Source organism: Carlito syrichta, unplaced genomic scaffold (genome assembly GCF_000164805.1).
Source record: "Carlito syrichta isolate Samal-C Ts95f unplaced genomic scaffold, Tarsius_syrichta-2.0.1 Scaffold289172, whole genome shotgun sequence".
NCBI classification, from domain to species: domain Eukaryota; kingdom Metazoa; phylum Chordata; class Mammalia; order Primates; family Tarsiidae; genus Carlito; species Carlito syrichta.
In genome coordinates, this window is record NW_007233268.1 from 257,691 (window position 1) to 269,302 (window position 11,612).

At 42.1% G+C, this 11,612-nt stretch overlaps 1 protein-coding gene across 1 annotated transcript in view; it reads right to left on the reverse strand.

The window, feature by feature from the left end:
* Positions 1 to 6: 6 nt before the first annotated feature.
* ABHD17C (abhydrolase domain containing 17C) overlaps positions 7 to 11,612 on the reverse strand; it is a gene marked incomplete at its 5' end in the record, with an annotated part of 69,619 nt that continues 58,013 nt past the window's right edge. Inside the window, 2 exons of the mRNA XM_008054160.2 lie at positions 7 to 1,028; positions 6,855 to 7,034. Coding sequence (XP_008052351.2) covers positions 809 to 1,028; positions 6,855 to 7,034 — 400 coding nt within the window. The remainder of the gene's footprint in view (positions 1,029 to 6,854; positions 7,035 to 11,612) is intronic.

Below are 11,612 nucleotides of genomic sequence, written 5' to 3' on the forward strand. Positions count from 1 at the left end.
TGCAGTTCGTTGCTGTGGCCTGACAAAAAGAAAAACTACCCAATAGGAATCTATGCACAATGTGATTGCAAATATGTACAGTACTTTTAAAAAAGCCTACAAGGAGGACTTTACAGAAGGAAAGTCGGCTAGGCTCTTTGTTAAACCAACCAGACAATCAAAATATTAAAACTCTGTTGGCTAGTAATAAATTTACACTTAAAAAACCCCCTAGTTTCCTTTTGTTTAAGAATATTCCAGTTGTATTTATATGGTGACAGGTGATGAAGCTGTTCAGGACAGTTCCAGTAAATTACCCTTTAGTTCATTTGTTTGGGGAAAGATCAGCATGTTAACAAAAATTAATAAAGGAATTTTCACCACAAGAGTTTTCCAGTTACACTATCACAGCTTCACAAATGGATTGAACCCATGAATCCAGTGGTTGAAAGAGAGCTGCACGTCAAATACTGAGAACATGGTGGAGACAGGGTTGAGTCCCGCGTAAACAGGTCAGAAATGGTGGGGAAGGGTGAAAAGCAGATATGAGCCTACTTTACACTAGAAAACCATCCTACGTTCAGCTCTCATTCCCATTCCTGCCAGGCAATGAAGCTGGAAGTCATGACTGTTCAGTTTAACATGTGTGAATTAGTAGAACAACCTCTAGATACAAAAGACTGAGATTTCATCAGCTCTTTGATTAGAACACCCTAAAGGTTGGGCACTTCTTCATGGTATCAAGCCATTACAGCTATCCAGTTAAAGCGTGTGCAAAACAGAGGACTCTTCTGTTCACAGTAAATGAGGTAAAATCAAGTGGTCGTCTTCAGGAGTTAGGCAGTTCGTGAGATATGAACTGTTTTAGTCTTTCTAGGTATTGTGCATAAAGCTCTATGTCATTATGCCCAGCCCCTTCAACCCAGAGGGGCTCCACAGCTCGGGGACAGCGCTCATACATTGCCAGGCCATGGGAGAAATCGATGACCTCATCCTCTGTACCGTGAATGACCAACACAGGAGAGGTGACTTTAGATATCTTGTCAATGCTGCAAAACAGAAGAGGGCGCAGAGAAAGGACTCCTTTAGTTATGCTCACAGACAATACACATCACACTTAATGATAAGTGAATCAACATCCACAGGCAGGAAAATTGCAATGTGGGCTTTTTGTTTGTTGTTAAAGACTTTATGTTTTAAAAGCAGTTTTAGATTCACAACAAGATTGAGAGGAAGGTACAGAGATTTCCCATATAGGGAGGGACCCCCAAAACAGAATTTATTTATAAAAAATTGTGTTTATTCTTACATGTTGAAACTTCAGCCACCTTCAGAGTTCTCTCCATTTGATGCAATACACCTATCGAGACGCTTTTTCCACTGCTCAAAACAGTTTTTGAACATATCAATTTTTCTAATGCCTTTCAGTGCTTCTGCTGTTGTTTGTTTCATCTCCTCCACAATGCCAAAACGTTTCCCTTTGAGGACCTTCCTCATCCAGGGAAACAAAAAAAAAGTCTTGGGGCGAGATCAGGTAAATAGAGAGTGAGGGGCATAGGAGTCATGCCATTTTTGGTCAAAAACTGCTGAACACTCAGCGCAGTGTGGGCAGGCGCCCTTGTAAATCACCCATCATGAAATGGGCAGACACGCTGAAAGAATCTCCAACAAAAAAAGTTCATTGAAGCCGAATTCAGCCTCTCACAACAATACTGGCAGGTACACTGATGCCAACGGGTCCCTAGAACACTCACCTAGTGGGGGCAGCCTGTACTACAAGAGACCCACTCTCCAAAAGATTAATTCTGCCCATCCCCCACCAGAGTAGTACATCTGTTAATGAACCTGCATTAACACATCAGGATGGTTTGGCTTTTTCTTCCTTTTTCTAGTAATTCTTTTTTCTTAAAACAAACAAAAAAATTCACTTTTTCTTTTGGAATAATTTTAGATTTGCAGGAAAGGTGCAAAGATAATAACAGTTCCTCTATACGCCCAACCCATGATCCATTTGTCAAAACTAAGATGCCAATGTTTGTTCATTGCTATTAACTAAACTTGACTTTAGATTTCACTGTTTTTTTCCACTTATGTCCTTTTTCTGTTCCAGGATCCAATCAAGAATACCACATTGTATTTAGCTATTTTGTTTTTGTTAGAGTATTTTATTAAAAACAGACCTCTGAAAAGCATCCGACGGGGGTGGGGGGAGAAGGTGGGATTGGGTGTAGTGGCAATCTGCGGCGGCGGGCGGGGGTGGAGGAACCACATCTCATCAACAAGGGTACCTGCATAATGAACATTTGTATATCTAACCCTGAATTGTACCCCACATCTTTAAAATAAAAAATATTTTAAAATACTAAGCTTCAGCGGGGCTCAGTGGTTCAGCCTGTAATCCCGTGCTTTGGGAGGCTGAGGTGAGCGGATTGCCTGAGCCCACGGGTTCGAGACCTGCCTGGGCAGCTTGGCGAGACCTCATCTCTACAATAGATCAAAAATTAGCCGGGCGTGGTAGCGTGCACCTGTAGTTCCAGCTGCTCGGAAGGTGGAGGCGGAAGGATCGCCGGAGCCCAGCAGGTCAAGGCTGTGGTAGCCGGGAGCGGCCACTGCACTCCAGTCTGGGTGACAGAGTAAGACTCGAACTCAAAAAAAAAAAAAAAAAATACTAAGCTTCCAATGCTGACTGCTCACAGAAGAATTTGGAAAAAGTATATTGGCACTATCACTTATAATTGATTTTATTTCTCCCCTAATATACAAAATCATATACTGAACTTGGAGAAGGTGGAGCTGTAATGGAAAACATGCTGAGGAAATGTTGAAATTGAATAAAATGTTTGTTGTTGCAAAAAAAAAAAGAAAAGTATCAGACTCACAAACCAGTAGCTAGTGTTTCTGATACATTCATATTTCTGAGATATAATTTTTAAAAATAGCACTTAATATATCTGAATGAAGGTCTCTTTGGAAAGTTGAACACTCAATCTGCTGCCACTCAAATTTTCAGAATTTTTATTTGAGAGCCACCTTCAGAATGGATTAACGAAATACAAACCCCATTTCATCAAAGCGAATGTCTCATTTTTTTTTTTTTTTTTTTTTTTTGAGTTGGTGTCTCACTCTGTCGCCCAGACTGGAGTGCAGTGGCCGCTCCCGGCCACCGCAGCCTCGACCTGCTGGGCTCCGGTGATCCTTCCACCTCAGCCTTCCAAGTAGCCGGAATTACAGGCATGCGCTACCACACCCAGCTGATTTTTTGATTTATTATAGAGATGAGGTCTCGCTGCCCAGGCGGGTCTCGAACCCGCGGGCTCAGGCAATCCACTCACCTCAGCCTCCCAAAGGCGCGGGATTACAGGCTGAGCCACCGAGCCCGGCTGAATGTCTCATTTTTAAAAATAAAAACTGTACTACTTAGCTTGAAAACCTAACGTAATGCCTAGGTTTGACTCCAAATGACTCATGTCTACAAAAATCAAATCTGCTCTGGGATGAATACTTGAGGATCGTCCAAAGAATGTGCTTCAGGTTTGGGAGTATTTCCCAGAGAGTAACTCAAAAGGCTTTAAGTATTTGCTGAGCCGGGTGAGTAGACAACTTCTCTAACAGGATAACAGTCATTTAACCTACAAACAAATCTAGAGAAATCACCTCTCTCCATTCTGTCCTCCTGCCTCTTCTGGTTTACTTCTCTTTCATATTTAAAACAAGTCAATGTTACAAAAGGATACAAATTGGTACTATTTGTGGAAATCTTGTTGAAAGTAACAGCTAACATATATTAGACATTTACCAAAGCCAGGTGCTTTATACTTTACACACAAAATCTAGTTTAATCTTCAATGAAACACGAGAGAGGAAGCATCATCTCTGTTTTATCGGGGGGGAACTGAAGCTCAGAGATTATTAAATACCAGGCATGAGGTCATGGAGATAATAAAGAGCTCTAACGTCAATTACGCATTCCAACGTTCTACAAATAACTGTCATCCAGCCTTCACTAACAACTCATGGAGCTGCTGACCGCTTCAAGACATCCGGCAAGACTGCAAAACCTCATTAGCTGTGTAGTTTGCAAAGATCAGAGCCACTGTGGCAGTATTCAATCATGCAGATCACAGATCTTATTTGGAAACTGACTTTTTCCCTATATTTAATTTTGAAGTGACTTCCTTTAAGAGAGTTCAATCATACTCAATTAAAAAGATATTGACAGCCAGGCTCAGTGGCTCAGCCTGTAATCCTGCACCTTTGGGAGGCTGAGGTGAGTGGATTGCCTGAGCCTGCGGGTTCAAGACCTGCCTGGGCAACTTGGCGAGACCTCATCTTTACAATAAATCAAAAATTAGCCAGGCGTGGTAGTTCCAGCTACTTGGAAGGCTGAGGCAGAAGGATCACTGGAGCCCAGCAGGTTGAGCAGGTTGAGGCTGCGGTGGCCGGAAGCAGCCACTGCACTCCAGTCTGGGTGACAGAGTGAGACTCCAACTCAAAAAAACAAAAAACAAAAAACAAAAGATATTTACTCAGTGGTTACAATGGGCCTGCGACTATGTTCCATGCTGCACAATTTAAGAGAATCTCTACTGCCCATAGAGGGTATTTGAAGTTAAATGTTGTAATCTGATCCTAAATGTACAGAACATAAAAAGAAAACAAATGAAAAGCTAAATAAGGATCAGGATTCCTTTTATTTTTTCTTTTTATTTTATTGTTTTTTATTATTAGCAGGAAATATGCAAGTATCTTCCTTTAAGGAGAGGAACACAAACGTGATTCTGTCATTTCTTAACAAAGGATACTGCAGGAAAATGTTTACCAAGTTCCAATAATGATGAAAGTCAATGCAACCATTAATGGCTTGAAATCTATCATTTTAATAATTTATGGTATTAAGTATGAGGAATGGTCTCTTTTTATTGTCTCCCATCACCAGCCTTAATTAAACAAATTGCCTACCCTCTTTAAGCCTCAGTTTGCCAGTCTGTAAAATGAGTATAGTAACTAGATCAGCTACTTAAGACTGTTGTGAAAATTACAAGGAAAATGACTACAAAATACACAGCCTGACTGGTGTATCAGATAAATGCAGCATAAGATGTTTACTTGTTATTAGTTAATAAGTTGCAATTTACTGTCATGGCTGAATTTTAAGGTATATGCTAAGAGCCAGAAAAAAAAATCTATTCACTTTGTTGCCAGGGTAACTCACAAACATGCTAAATATCTGCCTTTCATCAAACTGGCCTTTCATTACCAATTCAGCACAAATAAGGCCACATTTGAGACGCACATTAGCCCTACTTAGCATTCTCCGCCATGCCACTAGAAATGTGCAGTGCAACTTTCCCATGAAGCTGAATCTCACTGAATCCTGATACAACTGCTCAGAACTCAAGTTCACCCAAGGTGGTAACAGAAGGTTTCTGCCTGTGAAACGAAACAGTCTGTGGAACAGTTGTTTATGTAACCAAATGATGTTCTTTTTTTCCCCAGTAATAGCAGAATGAAAGCAATTAATGGGTCAATCAAAACCTCCAAACTGTACATTATTTCTGCTGAGGTTTTTTCTACAAACTGGCAGCATGAACTGGCCAGGCCTGCCGTAACAAGCCCAGGCCACTTTAGCAATGTACTGTGGGAAAAATTTAGGGGACAAACACTTTTTATTAAAACGACTTTCCTCATCTTACATTTTAAAAAAAGTAGAAATTTTCAAGCAGGCATATTAAAAAAAACTCAATGTGCTCATTGCTTTGTGGTTATAGTGCATTTTTCTTTCCTCTATTAATGGGAACTAGACGACAACAGGTGTTCACAGGCTGACAGGGAGGCCCCCAGGCTCGCAGTGGGCTCTCTCATTCTCAGCTTCCCTGGGTGGGTGAGGGCAGCTCAGCAGGGCAAGGGCTTCTGGTCAAAGCGGTAGAGCAGGAGGAGATGGGTGGCAGGTGGGTCTACTCAACTTATGCCAGCCCTGTGGCCACTTATCAAAGACCAAAGTCTGGCCTGCCAAGTAGCTAACTCTCTTGATCTTTTAAATTCTACTTACAAAGGTTAACCGAGCATGGCACCTTTTCCCTTACCTGTATTGTCTGGTTGAAAAAAAAATGTCAAAGTTGTGCTTGCCAGTAGATTTTATCTGAGTGTTGAGACGGCTGTCAGCTACCTCATCACACAGGTTGCATATAGTTCTTTGTGATTCCACAATACATGTCACACTGAATGGATGACTGAATACTGAACTGTAAGTTCCTTTAGGATATGTGGGTGCTTTTTAAAATCATGTATAGAAGAGCTGAATCAATTAGCCCTACACATCAGTACACTTAGGGTCCTTATACATCACCTGGGAGATTTCACAGGTGAGTCAAGGCCCAGGAGGATACACCTTTGGAAAGTGTGTATGTCATACACACCTTGACGTACCTTGTGGTCCAGCACAGGGTCTGATGCGTGGCTGCTTTCAATAAATATTTACTAGTGACACACAGTTAATGGCAGCATCAGATCAGAATTCAGTCATGGGCCCACTTAGCACCTGTTGTACAAGTGTGAACTTAAGCCAGGTGTGGTGGCTCATGCCTGTAATCCCAGCACTTTGGGAGGCAGAGGAGAGGACTGCTTGAGTCCAGGGGTTCAAGACCAGTCTGGGCAACTTGGTGAGACCTCGTCTCTACAATAAATCAAAAAATAAGCCAGGCGTGGGGGCGTGTGCCTGTGGTTTCAACTACTTGGAAGGCTGAGGCTGAAGGATCGCCTGAGTCCAGCAGGTCGAGGCTGTGGTGGGCTGAGAGCATGCCACTGCACTCCAGCCTGGGTGACAGAGTAAGACTCCGACTCAAAAAGGACAAAAACAAAAACAAGCATGAACTTACCTGGGAAAAGCATCAAAGCAGTATGTTTTCCTGGTATCTGGAAAAGCCACGCGCAAACCAGACATCAGAGGGGAATGGAGAATTACCGCTGCACACTCATAGCGCGAGGCCAGGTCCACTGTAGGGACAGTCCCAATGCTCTGCCCATAGAGGATGATGTTCTCAGGACTTACGCCGTATCTAGAGAAATTAGAGGATGCATGCCATTAGTCAACATATGAAGGAAAAGAGGGAGAAGGGGAGAAACCCATAACGTCTTAAACCCACAAAATCCCCATATTCACCAGCCTAAAACTGTCATCTAACTTGTTTAATTTAGTTTAAAATGAATGCAGACTTGACAAAAACAGATGCTATGACCTAGTTCACTATTAAATGACTAAGAAGCTATCTTCCACGACATTTGCAAAAATAATGAACACCACATTTTGTACTGGCTAGTTAAATACATGCATTAACAATTTCATTTCAGTAGTTAGAGAGTTATCTCATTTCCTATTATTCCCCCTTCATGTTTTCTCTGATAATCATAAATGCATTTCTGAGGTCAAAATGAAGGCAGGCTTGGCAAGCTGAAATATTATTTATTGTTAAGAGCTCTTTAAGTGAAGTTTTAATAATATGAAGGATATTAACATTTGTCAGAAGAAGGTTGACTAGGAGACAGTTAATTTGAAGACAATTTTATTTTCCTTAGCCTCTTCTCAGGGCTAAACTCTCCCAAGTATTTCAGTCCAACCATAGTCTCCAATCCATTCTCTTCTAATTTTTGGTAGGGTAAATGGTTTTGTGGAGTGTAGGCTACATTTCCCAGCCTCCCTTGCAGCCTGGTGTGCCCAGAGACCTAAGCTCCAGCCAACTGGATGTTGGCGGACATGACATAAGCAACCTCCAAATCTCAACTTTCAAAGGAGCAGTGCCCTCTCCCCGTCCCTTCCCCCTTCCTGTTGGTGGGTAGTAGACCATGGGGAGCTACTCCAGCCCACACAGGATACAGAACCCTAGACGTGGTGGAAGAACAAAACAGAAGGAACCCAGAAAAATATGTGTTCTTATTAACCTACAAAGGATAGACAGGTGCCGGGTGCAGTGGTTCAAGCCTGTAATCCTAGCACTTTGGGAGGCAGAGGCGAGAGGATTGTGAAACCAGCCCAGGCAACTTGGCGAGACTTTACTTCTGTAATAAACAAAAAAATAAGCTATGCATGGTGGCTCCTGCCTGTAGTTCCAACTACTTGGAAGGCTGAGGTGGAAGGACTGCCTGAGCCCAGCAGGTCAGAGCTGCGGTGGTCACGAGTATGCACTGCACTCAAGCCTGGGCAACAGAGTGAGACTCTTAATCAAAAAGAAAAGGAAAAAAAAAAAGGATAGAACATATAAAGAGTGCCAAGAAATGAAAAAAAAAGAAAACTAGGCAAAAGAAATGAAGACACAACACAGAAGAGGAAACATGAATGCTTAGGGCACACACACAGAGATGTGATGCTCAATCTCACTAGTACCAAGGTACAAAGAAAATCTGTGAGTTAGTATTTTATATCTAAGAGACAGACAAAAATGAAAAAGTCAGACAATGTCAAGGGACAGCAAGGACATAAAAAAGTGGAAAACTCATCACTGTAGGAGTGTAACTTTGTATAAGCACGTGGGAAAACATTTCAACATGATCTAGAAAAGGAAGCCAACAATTCTACTTTTTGGCTATAATTCTGCTATAGCTTACAGGGCAGTATGAGATGCTTTCTGATAACAGCCTTCAGTGAAAGCACTAGCAATCCACAGCTGACAGGGACAGCAGGATTTCTGCCCCTCAAGCTCCATGAAACAAACTCCAAGGGAAAACAAGGGCCCTTAGGAAGGAATCTGGGAAGGAGTGGCAATTTTTGGCTGGCAAGCATTGGTACATGTTATAGAGACAGCGACATCTGGGTAGTGTTGTGACACAGGATCTACACACATGGAGAGAAGGTCCTTCTCTGGAGAACCACAATGCACACCCCATGCAGCCCAGGAGAATCCAGAGTGGCTCGGCACAGCTGCTGAGTCCCAGGCGGAGCTGGGTGGCCAGCAAGGGACACAGCTGAGTGAGCGTGGATGGGAAGTCAAAGGGTGTAAAGCCTGTTCTGGAGAAGACGAGGGCCACTGCATGTCCAAGAGCGAGAAGACAACACAGTTTACACAGTGGGAAGATTCAGTGGTGGCAGGAGTTGGCGGAGCATGACAAGGAAGCAGGACAGCAGGTAAGGGACCACTAAGAGCCACACAGCAAAGAGGAAACACAAGATCCTAAGAAACTAACACACAGGATCCACTCTCTGTTTCTAAACAGAAGTGTCTGTGTGGCCCTGGAACCTGACACCACCTCACAGAACTGTACCCATGGGCCTGGAGTTCCTGCCTGGGCTTCGTTTCTGATAGATGAACAGGTTATTCAAAGATGGTCAGCGAAAGGAGCTTGGGTGGTGAGGTTGGAGGAGGCAAGTAAAGCAGCTGCATCCTGTGGCCCAAAACCCTGTCAGAGACCACAGGTTTTAAAACACAGACCCCTCCCATGAGGACTAAATAGTGAGAGGTGTCAGAAAGGAACACTGTTCTCCGAGTCACAGGCTGAAGGAAGATTGTCTAGGGACCTCCCCAAGTGTTGGTTGGAGCGAGTTCCTTCTTGAACAGACTCGGAGAGCCATTTCAGCAGGGATTTTATTTTATCTTATTTTATTTTTGAGTTGGAGTCTCTCTCTGTCACCCAGACTAGAGTGCAGTGGCCGCTCCCAGCCACCACAGCCTCAACCTGCTGGGCTCCAGTGATCCTTCCGCCTCAGCCTTCCAAGTAGTTGGAACTACAGGCGTGCGCTACCACACCCGACTATCTGCAGGGATTTTAATCAAGAGTTCAGGGATCCTTTGGGGAGGAGTGTAAGTAACTGTAGCAGTCTCCTCCTCCACAATTTCTATCAGATTTTCAAAGTAGCTGATGTTCCCAAGAAGTACAAGGACCACTGGATACTGCATTAGGGAAAGTCAGCAGCACTACAGTCATAAGATCTAGAATATATACAGAACTATTATAAATCAGTTAAGACAATCAAACAAGGACGATGAAATTTGACAAAGTGAGTATTTAATAAAAGAAATAAAATAACCAAAAATTTTTAAAAGGCAGAGAGGGGAAGAAAATGAGAAAAGAGTTACTCAATTTCATTTGAAAAAAGAAAAATGCAAATTAAAATAATGTGACACTTTACACACTCATCAGAATGACAAAAATTTAAGTCTTGACCACAGCGAGTATTGGCAAGGATATGAGGAACAGGAATGCTTATTCATTGCTGTTAGGGATATAAGGTGATGATGGAACTACTCTGGAAAACATCTGGCAACATTAGTAAAACTGAAGATACAGTAACACATGCCCAGGAATCTAGCAATTCTAGCCCAAGGTATATTTAACACAGAAAGAAGTGCTTACATACACCAGAAATACATACAAGACTGTTCGTGGGAACAGTCTACCCAGCTAGAGGAAAGCCTAAGGTGTATCAACAGCAGAGTGGATACATAAACTGCAGCATAGTGTGCCTTGGAATATCACTTCACGACACTAATGAGTCATGAGGATACGCTGTTAAGGAAAAGAGGTAGACAACAGAACACACACTATAAGACACTATCTATAAACATGTAAACTCACCCAAAGTAAACTTTATTGTTTATGGATATACAATCAGGTAGTAAACCTATGAAGAAAAGCAAGGAAGTGATCTGCTGGAAGTCAAGATCGTGATTAGAGATGGGAAAGGAACTGGGAAGAAGCATGTCCTTTAGAGGGCTGGAGCATGCCAGCCACAGTCTATGTCTTGCCCCATGTGTTCCTTTCACAAGTCATTAAGCTGGACATTTGTGTTTTATGATCTTTTTTGAGTGGCAGTTATATTTCATGACCAAAAAAAAAAAAAACTTTTAAACTTCACCAGATGCTTCTGTTATTCTGTTATGAAGACAGTACTTACAAACTGTTAAAACTCATGGTAGGTTTTGTGTTATAAAAAAAAAAAAAAAAAAAAAAAACCTCATAAGGAAGCATGAGGCCATTAAAAATTACATCTCATAAAGAGTTACTAAGGGGAAAAACTTATGTCAGAATGCTCAATAAAGAGCAGCCTACACTGAGGTGGCTGTGAGCAGCATGCCGCTGCACTCCAGCCTGGACTACAGAGTGAGACTCTGACTCAAAAAAACCCAAACAAACAAACAAAAAAAGGATCACAATTAGGTTTCTTGGAAAAACAACAAAACAACAAAAAACCCACACATGGAAAAGGGACTTGAAAGTAACATATACAAACGATAATAGCGGTTTTCTTCAGGTAGGGAGACTGAGTAATTCTGCTTTCAAATTTTTATTCCTAATTTCTTTTAATTATTAGATAGTGATTTTTGGGGGAAAAGGAAGCAATATTGCTGGTCCTTTTGGCCTGGAGTCAGTAAGCACACCGCAAACTGCCAGTGTTTACATTTTTTAAAGAGCTTAGAAAACTGTAGAGGGCTGGTCAAATGCTCAAATTTGCTAGTATTGCACTCAGGACTTTTTCACTGTCTTTTCCTGTCTTTACTATACTGCCTGACCACAAGTGAGGAGCTGGGGGTGGGTGATTCTATGAGGATACCAAGACTTTCTGTAGAACCACATGAAGCTTTTGTTCCAATATCCTTTGCAGACAAGGCCAATGAAGTGTGTTCTTTTTTTTTTTTTTTTTTGAG